Source organism: Panthera onca, chromosome A3, assembly GCF_046562875.1.
Source record: "Panthera onca isolate mPanOnc1 chromosome A3, mPanOnc1 haplotype 2, whole genome shotgun sequence".
Lineage (NCBI taxonomy): Eukaryota > Metazoa > Chordata > Mammalia > Carnivora > Felidae > Panthera > Panthera onca.
Window position 1 is genome coordinate 73,142,112 of NC_138341.1, and position 19,189 is coordinate 73,161,300.

The 19,189-nt window shown below is 34.7% G+C and overlaps 1 protein-coding gene across 1 annotated transcript in view; it reads left to right on the top strand.

Moving 5' to 3' along the window:
• FBXO11 (F-box protein 11) overlaps positions 1-19,189 on the top strand; it is an 84,395-nt gene that overhangs the window by 55,774 nt on the left and 9,432 nt on the right. The window contains exons 2-13 of the mRNA XM_078444437.2: positions 3,089-3,216; positions 3,606-3,687; positions 4,109-4,253; positions 6,093-6,222; positions 6,940-7,023; positions 7,107-7,239; positions 8,771-8,877; positions 8,963-9,074; positions 9,393-9,499; positions 9,585-9,722; positions 17,574-17,791; positions 18,991-19,076. Of these exons, the coding sequence (XP_078300563.1) occupies positions 3,089-3,216; positions 3,606-3,687; positions 4,109-4,253; positions 6,093-6,222; positions 6,940-7,023; positions 7,107-7,239; positions 8,771-8,877; positions 8,963-9,074; positions 9,393-9,499; positions 9,585-9,722; positions 17,574-17,791; positions 18,991-19,076 (1,470 nt within the window). The remainder of the gene's footprint in view (positions 1-3,088; positions 3,217-3,605; positions 3,688-4,108; positions 4,254-6,092; positions 6,223-6,939; positions 7,024-7,106; positions 7,240-8,770; positions 8,878-8,962; positions 9,075-9,392; positions 9,500-9,584; positions 9,723-17,573; positions 17,792-18,990; positions 19,077-19,189) is intronic.

Sequence of the window (19,189 nt, forward strand, 5' to 3'; positions counted from 1 at the left end):
ATTGTTATCCCGCAGTATTATAAACAACTGCAGTGAATATCTTGGTACATACTACTTTGCCCATATGTGTGAATATAGTTGCAGAATCAATTCGCAGAAATGGAATTCCTTATTAATAATAGCAATTGCCAAACTGCTCTCCTTAAAGCAATTAGGAATCTTTTTTCCCCATACTATCCTTTAATGATACTAGTATTTGATCACACTTTTTGATATTTGATAACTTGCCACATAAAAAATCTCATTGTCAGGGCACCTGGGTGGCTCAATGGGTTAAGCATCCAGCTCTTGATTTCAGCTCATGTCATGATTTCATGGTTTGTGAGATGGAGCCCCACGATTCTTGGGATTCTCTCTCTCCCCCTCTCTCTGGCCATCCCCCTTGTGCGCTTGCACATGCTCTCTCTCTCTCTCTCTCTCTCTCTCTCGTGCGTGCTCTCTTTCAAAATATATAAACTTTTTTTTTTAATTGTCATTTTTTTTTTTTTTTTTAATTTATTTTTGGGACAGAGAGACACAGAGCATGAACGGGGGAGGGGCAGAGAGAGAGGGAGACACAGAATCGGAAACAGGCTCCAGGCTCCGAGCCATCAGCCCAGAGCCTGACGCGGGGCTCGAACTCACGGACCACGAGATCGTGACCTGGCTGAAGTCGGACGCTTAACCGACTGCGCCACCCAGGCGCCCCTCTTATTGTCATTTTTATTAGCATTTAAACTTAATTCTGTCTTGTCTATTCATGTCCTTGGCCTGATTTTCTATTGAATTGTTTCTTTTCCATATTGATTTGTAGGCATGCAGATAAAATAAGGAAATTACCCTTCTGTGACATGTATTGTAAAAATATTTTCCTACTAGGTTGCTTCTTGATTATGTTGGTGGTGTTAATTTTCCAAGCAGAATTTTAAAACTTTTTATATATTACTCAAATTGATTAGCTTTAAAAAAAAAAATCAATATGTTTATTTGGGGGGAGGTGGGGAGAGAGAGAGAGAGAGAAAGAAAGAACAAGTTGGGGAGGGGCAGAAAGAGAGAAGGAGACATAGAATCTGAAGCAGGCTCCAGGCTCTGAACTGACAAGCAGTGAGCCCAATACAGAGCTTGAACTCAAGAAGGGTGAGGTCATGACCTGAGCTAAAGTTGGACGTTCAACTGATTGAGCCACTCAGGTGCCTCTATTAGCCTCTTTCTTTTTTTTTTTTTTTAAACAATTCGTACTTAAAGTTAAAAGTATAATACAAGGAAGGTTTTTTCCTTCTGAATCCCCACAAAAGTAAGTTGCCAGCCTATCCTGCTACCTCCTAATACGTTAGGGTGTATGTTTCCTACAAACAAGGATATTCTCCTAAATCACTGTACTACAGCTATTAAAATCTGAAAGTTAACATTGACCCATTACTACCTTCTAATCTTTTAACTCCCATTCAAGTTTCACTAATTGTCATAATGGCAAATTTTTAGCAAAAGGATCCAGTTCAGAACCATGTTAGTTGCCATATCTCTTCCGTATTCTTCAACCTGGAACAATTCCTTAGACTTTGCTTGACTTTCATGACTTTGACAATTTTGAAGATTATTCAAAACAAATTAGAACAAATTGAGCTTGTTTGAGGTTTCCTCAAATTAAATTTAGGATATATATCTTTATCATAGCACTTGTGATCCTGTTGTATGCTATCAGGTGGCACACAGTTTCAGTTTGTCCTACTGATGATAGTCATGTTGATCATTTGATTAAGGCAGTGTCTGATGGGCATCTCTGCTATCGAGTTACTATTTTTCCCTTTCTACTTAATAAGTATTTGGGGGGAGGTACTCAAACGTGCCATTCCATATCAAACTTTAAAGTTAATTATTTATCTCTAGCAATATGAATTTATGGGTTGCTTTCTATTCATTGGATTATAATACTTTTACTGTCATTATGAATTTTGATGTTCCAACATAATTTTGCTAGTGAGTGATCATTTAAGCTGACCTCTGTGTCTTTTTGACACATCTTCATCATTCTTTGAGCATTTTCTTTTCTCCGCCACAAGATATTCCAGGCTTGTTTTATAATTTCCAACAACCTAAAATCAGCCATTTCTCCAAGGAGCCCTTATCCTTTTTATAAAAAATGTTATCAGAAGCCAATATCCAAATGTTGGTCATACTCATTGGTACTGGAGTGTCAACTGCTTTCTAGGTTCTGTCAGTGGACAAAGCTAGGAAATATACGCAGGTACATTTATCCACATCCAAACATTTACATATGTATTTATGTATTAGAAACCATGAGTTCACATTGATAACTTCCAATTCCAGTCTTAACACCCAAGTTCTTATTCTAGTTTTCTTTTTATAATTTAACTCTCTTCTCTGACAGAAACCTGGCTTCCATTATTGTTTAATTATTTGATGAATCCCTCTGTTGTATGCAGCCAATCTTCCACTTCCACCATCCCTTTTCCTGTATGCCCTTCTCTCCTTGCTCTTGCTCTGACTCTCCATTTCAGGCCACCCCTTCTCCCACACAAGCTTCCTTACCCTGTTGAGCTCTAGCACCCTATGCCAGACCACCATCTGCAAAATGTTGTTTTCATCCTACTTGATATGTGATACCCACCCTCCACTTAGCTGTCCCTCTGCATGGACACCCTCCTCATCCCACTTTGATTCTGACACCTCTTGCCAGGCTACTCTTCTCACCCTACTTGGGCTATAATCATGTATTAGTAAGTCTTCCCATTCCTCATCAGGTGAACATGCTCCTCACCTTTTTTTTAAATGCCTTCCAGATATTGTGTTCTACTTCTTCTCTGCTTTAACATTACAAAAAATAATTACCTTTGGTTTCTTTTAGTGATAGATTTTTTTGTACTTGAATACATGCTCTATTTTGGAATTTGTTTTGAAGTAAGAAATGAACTAGAAGTCTAGCATTTCTTTCAGATGTTTGTCCAGTTGGCTGAAATTTTATATAAAAGTTATACCTACCCTTTCTTCCCCTATCAAATTTATGAAGCTTCTTAAAAGTATACTGCATCCATAGAGCTTTTTTTTAAAAATGGGTGTCATTTTTCATATTGCTTTTTTTTTATAACAGATGATGATGTACCTGCAGATATGGTTGCTGAAGAATCAGGTCCTGGTGCACAAAATAGTCCATACCAACTTCGTAGAAAAACTCTTTTGCCAAAAAGAACAGCGTGTCCTACAAAGAGCAGTATGGAGGTAAATAAATGTAACTCCTTTTCTTTTTGTAATGAAGGAATTGTTAAGAAACAAAACGGGAAATGTCACCATTTAAAAGAAATTTTTTTTAATGTGTATTTATTTTTGAGAGAGAGACAGCATGAGTGGGGGAGGGACAGAGAGAGAGAGAGAGAGAGAGAGAGAGAGAGAGAGAGACAGAATCTGAAGGAGGCTGTAGGCTCCGAGCTGTCAGCACACAGCCTGACATGGGGCTCAAACTAAAACTGCGAGATCATGACCTGAGCCGAAGTCGGACGCTTAACCGACTGAGCCCCCCAGGTGCCCCTGAAATATCACCCGTTTTTTAGAAGTAATGATTACGTATGGTAAAAATATTTGCTTAATTAGTTTTCCTTTTGTTTTTGAAGGGTGCCTCAACTTCAACTACAGAAAACTTTGGTCATCGTGCAAAACGTGCAAGAGTATCTGGAAAATCACAAGATCTATCTGGTATTTCCTTTGGGAAAACTAAGGGATAGAATTAAATACTCTTTTTAATTTTGTTTGATGGCAAAAATTAAAATTTTATTAAATATAGATTAATGGCACATTTTGAATTGAAAAGGTGATATTATAGAATAAACATGAGAACCTGATCTCTTTTGACTGTAATTGTTGTATAAAAATACATTTTATGTGTTTAACCAGTTTCTGAAATGGTACATAACAGCTAAAAGAAAGAATACTTAAGTTAGGACAAAAGAAAGTAAATGTGTATATTATCTATGAAAGTAAAATGCTTATAAAATGACTGTCATCAAACAATAAAAGCTATTCATTAGATAAAATGAAACTAATGCTCTTTACATAATGAGAAAGTTGTCACTACCGCAATAAATAGTTTAAATTCTGTTTGTTAATCTCTCTATAGCAGCACCTGCTGAACAGTATCTTCAGGAGAAACTGCCAGATGAAGTGGTTCTAAAAATCTTCTCTTACTTGCTGGAACAGGATCTTTGTAGAGCAGCTTGTGTGTGTAAACGCTTCAGTGAGCTTGCTAATGATCCAATTTTGTGGTAAGTGAAAATTTATTTCTTATTATCTTGAGATATATTATTTGCTGCCCTAAATGCTAAAGATGGTAGGGAAGTTGAAGTGTGAGGTGCTGGTTAAAATTAAACCATTGGAACAACATTAGAATGCTTATAAATTCCATGTTACCTGTTTATCACAAATGTAGGTTGTTGGTCTAAGCGGTATTTATAAAACAAAAAATGAAGTACTGTCTGTGCTATTTATCAGTTAATAGCAACTGAGTGATTATGGGAAATGTTGTTCATTTAAATTTAAGCTTTTTAGAAATAGAACTGTGTCTAATTTCAGATAGGTAATTTTTTAAGAAAAAGAAAACAGGTAATTCAATCTGATAGTTTAATGAGAGTGTAGATTTTGTTACATCACTTTTGGAAAACTGTTAACATCACTGAGTTTGACAGTTGTATTTATGAGCCTTAAAGTATGTGAGCCCTTTGACCAACGTAATTCACTTCTGGAAATTTTTTTTCCTTATGTACAAATTTTTCATAATGGCACAGTTAATAATAGGGAAAATTAGAAATCTAAATGTCTAGCAAGAAGAAATGGACTAATAATGTAACATCTACTTGGAGGATGATGATACAGGCAATTAATAGTGATTTTTACAAGAGTTGCTACTAACATAGTAAAATGCTATGTTCTAAAAAATTTTTTTAAAGAGCAGAATACAGAATTTTATATGCTATATAATCATAACTGTAGTAAATGAAACTATCTGTAGATAAAAAGACTGCAAGAAAATACCAATTTTTACAGGAAGTGATAATAGTTACTATCAGTACATTTCTGAGATTTGTTGGCTCTTGATAATAACATGTAAAGATATACAAAGAGTTAATTAGGTTCAGAGTATTTCACTGAAAGCCATCCTTTAATTATTTTTTTCAAAGTTTATTTATTTATTTTGAGAGAGCATGCACATGTGTGAGTGGAGGAGGGGCAGAGAGAGGGAGAGAGAGAATCCCAAGCAGGCCATGCACTGTCAGCGTGGAGCCCGATGCCCGGCTTGATCTCACAAATGATGAGATCATGACCTGAGCCGAAACCAAGAGTTAGGCGCTTAACTGACTAAACCACCCAGGCAACCTAAAAGCCATCCTTTTAAATAATAACCGTATGAGCCTTTTACAGTAAGGGTAGCCTTTTTTCCCCTAAGCAAATTTTGAAGAATTGACACTTCTTATTTTGGGAGGTGTACTATTTTTTATATGTAGTTACATATTGTTTTTTAATGTTTATTTATTTTTGAGAGAGAGTGAGTGGGGAGGGAGCAGAGAGAGAGGGAGACACAGAATCCTTAGCAGGCTCCAGGTTTCTAAGCTGTCAGCACAGAGCCAAATGTGGGGCTCAAACTTGTGAACTGTGAAATCATGACCTAAGCTGAAGTCAGATGTTCAGCCATCTGAGCCACCCAGGTGTCCCTATATGTAGTTATATTATTTTAGCCAAAAACCATTTTACATTTAAAATTTTGGTTTTTTATATTTCTTATATGTTTTAAAGCATCAGATAATTTTTCTAGTTGTTTTATTTTTATTTTTATTTTTTTTTAATGTTTTTTTATTTATTTTTGAAACAGAGGGAGACAGAGCATGATCAGGGGAGGGGCAAAGAGAGAGGGAGACACAGAATCCGAAGCAGGCTCCAGGCTCTGAGCTGTCAGCACAGAGCCCGACGTGGGGCTCGAACTCACGGACTGTGAGATCATGACCTAAGCCGAAGTCGGTTGCTTAACCGACTGAGCCACCCAGGCGCCCCTTTCTAGTTGTTTTAAAGGACATTTTATGAAGAAATCTTTCATTCCTTTTCTCCCTCAGGAAACGATTATACATGGAAGTTTTCGAATATACTCGCCCTATGATGCATCCTGAACCTGGCAAATTCTACCAGATTAATCCAGAAGAATATGAACATCCAAATCCTTGGAAAGAGAGTTTCCAGCAGTTGGTATGAAGTATAAATGGAAAATACTGATTTATATTTGTAACTAAAAGTTTCTTTTTAAAAAATTTATTTAAACTTAAGAATAGGTTTTAAGGCAGTGAATATTTATCAGTCAACAAAATATTCAACAATTTTTTTAACTACTGATGTATTTATTAATAATTTAAACAGTGGCAGTAAGCATCAGTAGCCCAAGAGCAGTTATACTTTATATGGATCTCTTTGAACTTTTTCTTAAATTATTAGTGTTCAGTAGTTGTTTTAAAGTTTCACATTTACCTTAATTTTCCTATGGTCTTTTATGAGTGGTTCTCAGGTGGGGATGGTTTTGCTCCACAGGAGACATTTGGCAATGTCTGGAGACCTTTTTGGTTGTCACACTGGAGAAGAGGATTCTACTGGTATCTAGTGGGTAGAGGCCAGGGATGCTGCTAAATATTTTAACAGTGATGCACAGGACAACCCCACAACAAAGAATTATCTGTCCCAAAATATCAGTAGTGCTGAGATTAGCAAATTTTGTCCTTTCTTACTGGATATTACTGAGTCATAAGCTGTTTCAGAATTTACATTGCACTATGCAACAGAAAATTAGAATAATTAAAACGTTTTTTATATTTAATAAAAAATATACAATACGAAATTAATTTAGAATATAATGTTTATATTAGTAGTTAATGTTTCTGGTTTTTTTGTTTGTTTTGTTTTTTGACATTTTAGTATAAAGGTGCACATGTAAAGCCAGGATTTGCTGAACATTTCTACAGTAATCCTGCAAGATATAAAGGAAGAGAAAATATGTTGGTATGTTTGAATCGTATTTTTACAAGACTTAAGATGGTAATCTTTCAGTTCTGTACTGATGCTTTTATTTTTTTTTTTTGTAGTATTATGATACAATTGAAGATGCCCTTGGTGGGGTACAAGAAGCTCATTTTGATGGACTTATCTTTGTTCATTCTGGAATATACACTGATGAATGGATATATATTGAATCTCCAATCACCATGATCGGTGCAGGTATTTTGAGATGCATTGTCATTAAAAATTTAATATATTATTTACATGATTTTTTTTTTTTTTTAACACTAGTGACTTAAAATCCAGGGGAACCTTGGTAATACCTTAATGGTAAGAAAGAACAGGAATATTGCATATCACAGAAATGAAAACATGACAGTTCAGACATTATAGATGAATTTTTTTTTAAGATGTATATATTTCTTGATGTCTGTACTTTGTCCAACTGTCTTATTCATTAAAGAAAGATACTTGTTTTATCTTTTATTTGAAAATCAAGATGGTTAATGTTTTTATTGCTGTGTTTTTAATGAAACAGATATCCTTTGTAAATTTTTTTTGTGCTATTGGTCAGGTTTCTAAGAATTAATGTAACAGTTGTTGAGCACTGGTCAGTCATTTCAAGATTTCTTCTGCCTTTTTTAAGGACACTGTACCTGGACCATTTTAAGATAGCTAGCATTTATTACTTGTAACTGAAATTTGTATTTACTGCCCCTTGTGCTTCCCTGCTCCATTTCCACGATAGAGAATAGGGGGGGAAGGTATAGTAAATTTTGCCTAATGACTTGCAGTACTTTCCAAATCAAGGCCAGTTTGGAAATAAGTTTAAATTGGGAGGTTTCTCTCCTTCTCTACCTACTCATCATCCCCCTTCTTCTTTCCCCTCCTTAAGCTTCTTTTTCTGGTGCTGCCAGAGGTGATTTTATTTTCACAAGAAACCATTTTTTAATCTGTCATTGTATTTGATACTAAATACTATTAGTAGTTAAATATTATTAGGAGTATTGTTATATATGAATGAGTATAATAGTACTCAAATAATACCCACATTAAATATGATGGCCTGTAGTAAAGGCCAGTGAAACACAGTTACCTGATAAAATGAATATTCTTATATACTCAATACTAATGTTTTTTTAAAACTTCCCCCTCATTATGCTAAGTGAAATAAGTTAGACAAAGACAAATACCAAGTGATGTCACTTATATATGGAATCTAAAAAACAAAACAAATAACAGTAAAAAGGAAATAGACTCATAAATACAGAGAACGTATAGGTGGTTTATAGAGGGGAGGTAAGTGGACAGATAGATGAAAAAGGGGAAGGAGATTAAGAGGTACAAACTTCCCGTTATAAAATAAATGCCACAGGTTGAAAAGTATAGGATAGGGAATATAATCAGTAATATTATAATAATTTTGTGATGGTGACAGAGTAATTACACTTCCATAGTGAGCATTTTGTAATGTATATAATTATCAAGTCACTGTATTGTACACCTGAAACTAATATGTTAACTATACTTCAATTAAATTTTTTTATTAAAATTTTTCTTAAAAAATGAAAAAAAAATGCCTCCTCCAAAAAAAGTACCCAACTTAAAACAATAAAAAGGATTTTTTTTATTATTAGTTTTATGGCAGAATATTTTTACTGATTAAAAAAATTTTTATTTCAATTTCATCTGATAAATCATGTGCTTTAAAAAGATAAAGGTAATGTGTTTTAAAATATCTTCTCCACAGCACCTGGAAAAGTAGCAGACAAAGTTATAATTGAAAACACTAGAGATTCAACCTTCGTCTTTATGGAAGGTTCTGAGGATGCTTATGTTGGATATATGACAATAAGGGTAAGGAATTTAAGATTTAGAATATGTATGTTGAAATCATTTAAGGCAGTGGTTGTCTGTTTCAAGCAGAATTTCTCCTTTTCAGTTTAACCCTGATGACAAATCTGCTCAACACCATAATGCACACCACTGCTTAGAGATTACAGTAAATTGTAGCCCTATTATTGATCACTGTATCATCCGAAGTACATGTACAGGTTAGTGTTTCCATTATGTTTTATTATGAAATGAGTTATTGGGGTGCCAGGGTGGCTCAGTCAGTTGAGTGTCCCAACTCTTGATTTCGGCTCAAGTCATGATCCCAGGGCTGTGGGATCCAGCATTGGGCTCTTCACTGAGCATAGAGCCTGCCTTGGATATATATTCTCTCTCCCTCTCTGTCTCTCTCCCCCTCCCTCCCTCCCTTCCTTTTCCCCTCTCCCCTGCTCTTGCTCTATCTCTCTCTGTCTCTCTCTTAAAAAAAAGTCACTGTATTGTTGTCCAGTAGATTTTTAAATAAATTTTTCTTCTTACAGTTGGCTCAGCAGTATGTGTTAGTGGTCAAGGAGCATGTCCCACTATCAAGCACTGTAACATCAGTGACTGTGAAAATGTTGGACTTTATATAACAGATCATGCACAGGTATTTTTTAATTTTGTGGGGTTTTTTTCTTTTTAAAATTTTTTTTAAAGTTCTGCTAATGTCTATTTCTGATTAATTGTTGCAGGGAATATATGAGGATAATGAAATTTCCAATAATGCTTTAGCTGGGATTTGGGTTAAAAATCATGGAAACCCAATTATTAGACGGAATCATATCCATCATGGACGTGATGTTGGTGTGTTCACATTTGATCATGGCATGGTAAGAACATTTATTCTTAATAAAAAAAAAAACTGACTTCTTATCAGTTAAGCTATTTTTTTTTTAAAGATTTTTATTTTAGGGACACCTGTGGGGGCTCAGTCGGTTGAGTGTCTTGACTCTTGAGTTCAGTGAAAGTCATGATCTTATAAGTCATGGGATCAAGCCCCACATCAGGCTCTACTGACATCATGGAGCCTGCTTAAGATTCTCTTCCTCTGTCTCTGCCCCTCCCTTGCTTGTACACACACACACACACACACACACACACACATATTCTCTCTCTCAAAATTTTAAAAAGAAATTTCAGCATATTTTAAAATCATTGTGCAGTAATCTGTAAATTCATGAATCTAATACTATGTGCATGTAGAGAAGATGGTGTCCTTAGGGAATTGATGAATCTTTGAGGGGAGTAAGATCTAATATAGTAGTTCTCAAATGTAAGTGTGCATAAAAATCACCCAGATATAATAAATAATATAAATGGGGATTAGGATATGCATTTTTAATAAGCACTATAAGTGAGTTGAATGCAGGTTGTTTTTAGACTACACTTTGAGAATTAATGGTTTCATCATTCCATTTTAGTGCTTTAAAATTTTTTTTAACTGGCAGAATTTTAATAAGAAATACAGTGATAATAAAATATCAGTTCTAAAACTGATGCAGCAGTTAGTTAGTGTCTTGATGGATAATATATTTTAAATACTATTATGTCATTTTACACAGATTTCTAGAGGCACAACTTTTTGAGCTCTCTTAGACCACTATTTTAAAATAATGGTCTTTGGTGTCTATTCAGGTATGCTTTTCATTTAATGTCTAATTTTCATTGAGGCAATTTTTAAGTCCTAGTACAACATTGGCAACATTTTTTGTTAAGGAGTCTGAGATGGGAGAAGAGGTGATGATATGGTGGGCAAATCGGGTTACAGCGAAGTTGTATTGCTGTTGTATAGCATGAATCAAGCAACAGAGGAATGTTGGATTCACATATACAAATCATCAATTAGTGAAGGAAATTTTTTATTTTTATTGTTTGTTCCAAAGCCCTAATGTAGAACTGTTTTAAAACTGATCTAGACCAGGAGGGAGCACTCTTTTATGAAATTCTGATTAGATTTAAATGGTTTCAGACCATCCAGTGCATCATACTCCTGGGGTAACTGTAACCTGCGAAGAATAGTTCACTTAAAATGTAGGCTATAACTTGGGCCTTTAAATAAGAAAGCAGAGTGGGGGAAATAAAATAAATAAATAAACAAGCAAACAAATAATAAAGAGTGGAGATGACCACTTGCCCCTCTCCAGCTGGAATAAAGAAATTGACATTTCACTGTAAATTGTACCTCTGTTTTCCAAAGAATAGGGAAATAGGAAGCATGGGAACTGGGGAGTCTGGGCAAAGGTATGGAGGATATCAAAACATAAGAATCTTGAAAATCTCCCCTTCTCCCCTGGCCTATATTGCCTATAGTTCCTAAATGGAACTCTCATTTTGTAATGGCACCACTATGCTAGTATTTCTCTGCTCGCGTTGCCTTTACACTTTGCCCCAGAGTTAACGTACAATTCTAGTATCACGTTTTTGCATTCCTCTGGTCTCATTGACAAGGGAGATTTGAAGTGCCAAGATAATTTTAATCTGAGTAAACTTCCTCATTTTTAAAAGACCTGTGGTGATGGTCACTTAACTAAAGTTCATCATAATAATTTAGTCCTCATTGTACACCTATATTTGGGCTTACAAATTTTTTAACTTGTTTTTAAACAATTCTAGGCGATGCTACAGATAGATATTTTCATTAAGGATTGATGAAGAGATTTGTAACGTATTACACATTTGTAAGGGAAGGATGGAAATTAAAGCATAACATCTTTTGGTAGGATGTTCTTCCATTTCAGGTATTCTCTTGGCTTGTCTTCTTCATCGTCTTTGTGTTGACAGCCCATGATCGGTAGGATAACATCACTGTGAATAATCTTTCTAAAATTTGACTTTGTTATCTATAGAACTTCAAAGAACATTAGAATAAACATTTAAAACTAGTTTCTATACTGTCCACTTTCTTTAAATAGACATGTATTCTCTGAATTTTTTTCCTTTACTTGCCTGCTGACATACTTAGACTTTAAATTCCTATACTCATAAGAATTAATCATAAAAGATTTTATACTCTTTTTATTTTAAAGAGTTGTTTTTGTAAAGATACTACATGCACTAGTACAAAGGACACCTCTAGGATTAAGTATGAACTCGTACAAAAAATGAGGGAATGAACACCTTATATTTCAACCTGTCACCATTCCGTCATTTATATTCTTATTTTTCTTTTGTAAAGATTTGTAACATTTGCATTCCTATAGTTATTGGTGTGTATTTATTCTATATTTGTTTACCTTTAGTCCTTTTATAACAGTTTGTCCATTGCTGAATTTTTTTGATTCATCCTTTGTATGGCTGGACTTTGTCATCTAGCCATTCATTATTTGTTTTTTGGGTTTTTTTTAAGTTTATTTATTTATTTTTGAGAGAGAGAGACAGACACAGAATCCCAAGCAGGCTCCACACTGCCAGTGCAGAGCCCAGTGCCAGGCTTGAACTCACAAATTGTGAGATCACTACCTGAGCCAAATCAAGAGTCAGATGCTTAACCAACTGAGCCACCCGCCACCCCTTTTATTTATTTTTAAAAGAGGGGCTTACAAGTATTGTAGCCTGAATTCTTACCACTTGAGAACACCTACCCCATTACCTTTTAACTTGGCTAAATATACACAGTTTTGAGTGCACTTTTTTCCCCTCTGAATTTTATAGACATTTTTATATTTCTAGCATCCAGTGTAGCTGGCAAGTCTGAGATCATTCTGGGGCTTTTTTTGTTGTGTTTTTTTTTTTTTTTTTTCTTTTTCTACTTCAGTATCCTTATGTAGGTTTTTGTTGATGTTTTTACTGGGTTTTTTTTTTTATTCCATGTGTTCCTTTCTTTAGAAACTTGGCTCTCTGTGTCCCTTACTATGATTCTATAGTTCTTTTTTTCCTGTTTTGTTTCCAGTAGAGTTTTTAGCTCTAATTTTTAATGCATTTTGTTTTATGGAATTTTTCTAACGTACATAAAAGTAGAACAGTATAGTGAATGAATCTCCACGTGCCCACTTTCCACTTCAACAGCTATCTCAATTCATGGCCAATTTTGTTTCATCTGTACTTAATCACTTTACTCTCTACTCTCTAGATTATTTTGAAGCAAATCTTGGACGTCATCATATCATCTGTATATATTTCAGCATGTATCTTTAAAAAATGAGGATTCTTTATTTTTCTTTCTTTCATAGAACCACAGTACCAGTCTCATTCCTAAAAACAATTTTTCTGTCATTGTTCACAGTTCCCCAATTATCTTTTTTTAATATTAAATCCATTCCAGAGTATTGTTTTGTATAAAATGTAATTAGAATACCACAGCAATACCAAACTGCTATAAAATTTTTTGAGACATTTATTCTTAATTTATGAATTTGACACATGACAGAAATTTTGAAATTGCCCTCTCTCTCATTTTCCTTTACTTTGGATAATCTCCCTTAGATAGGAAGCATAATTTCATGCTTAGTGTGTTTCCTACTCACATTTACTTCTTGTGCCTGGGATATTTCTATGAAAATGATACAGAAATATCTCTTTCTTATGTTCCGTTCATGCCATTAGATCTCATCACTGTAGTATTGGCTAGGCTCATTGGAACCTTCAGCTATTTGGGGGAAACTACCTTGCTAAAGGTAGAAGATAGCATTTGTTAGGTTTCAGCACCTACTCTTCCTTATCCAGATTTTGCAGTATTTGGCAAGTGTTCTGTAAATAGTAGTTTGCATTGCAGACATTTATTTCAATGAAGATAGCATGCTTTTTTTCCTCTATTTTTCATTCTTGTTTTCTTTGGAGAGTTTTAAGAGAAATTCTTGAATGCCTTTTACTTTGTCATATTTAATAAAGACTGTTGTATTTCCAAAAAATTTTAAATGAAAAAGTCCTTCGCCTTTTATTTTTATATCAGTGTTAAGTTTTTAACTTTATAGAAAGTTAATTTTCAAAAATTTATATTAATGTGTATGTCAAGGATTTAGAAACACTTGTGGTATCAAGTTAACAAGCCCTTATTTTATATATGGAAGAAGCTTGGGGTCCCTGGGCGGCTCAAGTCAGTTAAGCGTCCAGCTCTTGATTTTGGCTTGGGTCATGATCTCATGGTTCACATGTTCAAGCCTCGCATTGGGCTCTGCATTGACAGCATGGAGCCTGCTTGAAATTCTCTCTTCTCTCTCTGCCCCTACCCCCCTTTGTACTGTCTCTCTCAAAATAAATAAACTTAGAAATGTATATATGGAAGAAGCTCTTAGCAATCTGATATCTTTGAAATGATTTTTGGGGATTGTCCCAACAAAACACCCTTGCTTTTGGAGTTTTGTACATATATGTTGGAGTTTTTGTGGTCTGCATCTTACAAGGCAAAGTAGAATTCTGTCTATATCCTACTTAAGATTTCTGTATTATTAGGCTATTTTACACTAAAGGCATCTCTTAAAACATGCATTCCATTAAAATGTATTTTAAAGCACAATTACATTAACTGAACCCTTTAAGCCCATAAGAGATAGATTTCTTTGTAAAATTATTAAACTATAAGTCAGTCAATCATTGTTCTGTAATGAATGTAATAAAATGACAGTTGTAGCAATAGAGAGGCTTCTGGTTTTCAAAGCGTGTAGTGGGGGGGGCAGCTCCTGGAGCATGTGACTCTTGAGTGTAGGGTCGTGAGTTCAAGCCCCACATTAGGAGTAGAGTTTACTTAAAAAAAAAAAAAAAGTATGAAAGAAAATAATGTTTTTTCCTGCTTTCTGTTCTTGAAAGTTATTCTCAAACAAAAAATACAAGTTACAAACACCGTCTTTGATAAAACCTAGGAGACATTTTAACCTTTAAATTGCAATGTTGTAAATGACTGCATGCCTATGACCAGGGCAGCCAGTCCAGTTTAGAGCCAATTATAAAACCTTATGTTCAGGAAGATAAATTGATAAATCTGATGTGAATATAAATATATTCAAGTGTTTAAAGAACTGATCACAAGTTTAGGATAGAATTATCACTAGAGACCTAAGCAAAGAAGAACAAGATAATTACTAACTTCAATAAAAAGTTGTATGGCAAAGAATATGTAGTTGTACTTTATGGCTCAGCTCTGAGTAGCACAGTAATCTTAACCAAAATTGTGATATAACTACATTGGAATGACAGTGTGAATGTGTGTGATGGGAGATAGAAATAGAAAGAGCTAAATTGTTACCTTCTATAATAGGAAGTCAGTGGATAATCCCTAAAACTGCAAGCTGAAGATACAATACAAGTTGTTTTTTGGTTTTTTTTTTTTTTTTTAATGTTTATTTTGAGAGAGCGAGCACAAGTGGAAGGGGGCAGAGAGAAAGGGAGACACAGAATCCCAAACATCTGTGCTGGTGGCGCGAAGCCTGATTAGGATTCTGTCTCTCCCTCTCTCTCTGCCCCTCCCCTGCTTGTGTGACCGCTTGCTCACTCACTCTCTCTCTCAATATAAATAAACTTTAAAAAAATAGATAGATAAAAAGAAACAGCTAAATGAATGGAAACGGGGGCCATTAGATCAGGGAAAATGAGGAGAGGAGGCTACTGTTTGCCTTAATAAACTTGTGGATCTAGTTGACTATCTTAGGGGTGCCTGGGTGGCTTAGTGGGTTAAGTGTCCAACTCTTGATTTCAGCTCAGGTCATGATCTCACAGTTTGTGAGTTCAGGCCCTACATCAGGCTCTGTGCTGATGGTGTGGAGCCTCCTTGGGATTCTCTCTCTCTCTCCCTCTTCTTTCTGTCACTCTCCAACTCGTATGTGCTCGCACTCTCTCAAAGTAAAAAAATAAACTTAACAAAATAAATTGCTTTAGTTGACTATCTTAACTATACAGAATCAAAACCTAAAGAAAACAGAAAGAGCATCCCTGCATTTGAATCATGTTTAGTCAATACATAGCAAAATATACTTGCAGTACTGTATGTTTAGTATAGTCAGTAGATGACAGTGGGCTGTTACTGAAATCTTTATGGAAGCCCAATAAGCAGCACATTTCCTTGCCATATTCTGAACAGATTAAGAAATAAAGCCATGAGGTAGCAGAAGGGGGCTGAAATAGCATTTTATTAACCCTTAAAGAGCTAAGTTGGAGAATACAACCTAGAACAAGAACCACATGGATCTGGTTGTAATTGCACCCCAAAATTAAATAAGCTTACCCACTTAGTCCTAAGATTTGTTTGTGGAATAGTAGCAGAAGGCATGCTCCCTCAGGGCAGCTCACTTCTGTGAGGAAAAGAGTGAAGCTGAATGAGCATACCCAGTTTATTCTTCCCCAAGTTTACCAATCAGAGAAGTCATTCAACTCCCAGCAGAAAGAAACTAGGAGCCTAATTGAACTCCTTTCTCAATAATGAAAACATCAGAAATGTGGATTCATTCCAACCTAACATTAAGTCCATTTGGTCTGAACTGTTTAAATTTCTTGTTTTTTTCTTTGATGCTCAGTTTTGCCATAATAGTCTGTATATATATCCATTATACATCCATTTTTATTTGGTATAAAATCAAAGAAGCTTTTCATATTTAAAAAAGTTATTTTTCAAAGTTACAGATAGTATGTACTTGTAGAAAATGAATCCAGAAACTACTTCTGAATGTTATTCTCAGAGGTGTGTCTTCTTAAAGAGTTAAATATATAGTAAACTATTCAGATTTACATCCTGTTTTTAGCCTCTACTAGATTTTGCAGAAAGTTAATTAGTTCTTACTTGAGTGTTTAGTGTGTGTGAAGTCCTGTATAGCTGCACCAGAAATTAGTATATTCATTTCTATATAGGAGCTTATGATCAGTTAGAAATGGATATGACCAATATGGAAGTAGTACAAAGCAGTACTTAGAGGTAGCATAAGAAAGTACTTAGTATTAAAGAGAATTTAAAGAATGGAGAACACCTTCAGTTTTTGAAGGGAGATAGACCAGGAGTTTAAGTGCCATCTTAGGAATGTCTTATTTTTTTCTCTTAATTATTTACTCTTGATTGGATCTTAGAATTTAGGATATCAGTATTACAGTAACTTTGACTCTCATTACAAGTAAGTGAAGCATGTCCAAAAAATAAAAATAAAAAAATAAGCATGTCTGTTACAGAAGATTTAAGAAACTAAGAGAAGTGTAAAGGATACAAAAAGTCATCCATAATACTTCTCAGATAATCATGCCCTCATATTTTTGTTTTATTCTTCAAGTTTTTCTTGAAATAAAATTGAGATCATATTTAATGTATACTATCTTAGATAGCATGTAGAGCATAAACATAAGTCTTCAGAAGGGTTTTATTGTCTCTGATTATGTCCTTAAGTCAACTTTTTAGAAAGTTTGATTTCTTGGGGCATTTTTAACTACAAGGATTTATTTTATTTAATACGTAATAAGTCTTTGTTAAAGGATCTATATATTTATTGGGTAATGGTGTTTATTTGCATTTATTGAATAAATCTTTCCCTATTTTTCTTTCCTGGCTTTGAGTATACTGAGACTAATTAGAGAATTTGTACTTATGTTTTACTAAAATACTTAAATCTCTTCGTGTTTATCATTTGAAATTTAGTGTATATCTGTGTTTTATTCTTACTCAACATTTCTGATACTTAATTTAGAGGTATACATTAAAAAGGTCAATTTTTTTAATGTCATTTCTTTTTGGAAGGTAGCCTTACCTACAGTTTAATTTCTGTGTTTTTCAGGGTTACTTTGAAAGTTGCAACATACACAGAAACAGAATAGCAGGCTTTGAAGTAAAAGCCTATGCTAACCCCACGGTGGTTCGATGTGAAATTCATCATGGGCAGACTGGAGGAATATATGTGCATGAGAAAGGAAGAGGACAATTCATAGAGAATAAAATCTATGCAAACAACTTTGCAGGTGTATGGATTACCTCAAATAGTGACCCAACAATAAGGTATTTATATGTAATTATGGATGGAAATTACTTTGTCACATTGTTTTGTGTTGTAAGAAAAGTCAGGATACTTAGCTTTAACTCTCAGTGTTTTTCCTAGACACCTGACTGCTGTAAAATAGATTTTCCTAGTAAATGTCTATGCATCTGAATGAGCATAACAATTGCTTTTATTTTAGGGTGTTCGTTTTTTAGTGATCTAAGCCATGCATTAATAATATTTTATGAACAATTGCAAATGCAGAGATTTTTATTTTAAATTTATCAAACTGCATTATAAATGGGTACGTAGAGCCATGAACTTTCTCTTGGAACCTGAATGATCTTGTCTTCTCTTTTTGTCTGAGAGCAGGTAGCATAAATCAGGAAAGTAGCTATCTCAAAGATTCTTGGACAGAGAGTCCAAGAATAACAAAAAGTCAAAACTTTCCTTTAATAGTTCCTACCACTCCCTCTGGCCACAGTAAGGAAACAAAGAGATACATTCTGAAAGGCATTGACTAAGACTGTAGAACAGAACTATTATAATTTGATCAATGATAATTTATTTTTAATTGCCAAGTTTTATTTTCTGCTGGCTTTATGAAAGTAGATTATGGGATTTCCATCTTGTTAATATTCAGCAAACGTTTCCAGATCAGCTAAAAAACAGTTCTTCTCATTGTGTTAGCTATTTTGAGGGGGGATTTTTAAGAATGTTATTTTGGGGGTGCCTGGGTGGCTTGGTCAGTTAATAAGCGTCCAACTTTTGATTTCGTCTCAGGTCATGATCTCGGGGTTCATGGGATCAAACCCCACATCAGCTCTGCACTGACAGAGCAGAGCCTGCTTGGGATTCTCTCCCTCCCACCCTTCCTCCCTCCCCCCGCTTTCTCTCCCACCTCCCCCCCCCCCCCCCCCCCCGGCTTGTGTGTACCCATGCTCTCTCAAAATAAATATTTTGGGGAAAAAAAGAATGTTATTTTGTCTCAAATACCAGGAGGCTCTTCTAAGCTTTAGGTCTTAGAAAAACTGCAAGGGAATTTAGAAATCATCTAATCTGAGTCCCTCATTTTACAGATTAGGAAATTGAGGCCCTTAAAAAATAAATAATTTTTTAAGGTCACATGATTATGAGTGGCCTTACAGTTTATTGTGTAAAACAAGTAAGCTTGTAGATGTTTGAATAGATCTTTATTTTTATTATTTATTAATTATAGGGGAAATTCTATATTTAATGGAAATCAAGGGGGAGTTTACATCTTTGGTGATGGACGAGGCCTTATTGAAGGAAATGACATTTATGGTAAGCATGTGGTTTTGCTGTATACAGTCTTGGAGCTTGGCCTTTCTTCTTGACATTAACACAGTGGACCACTTTGAAACCATCCAAATAGGATAATTGATCCAGTTTCTTTA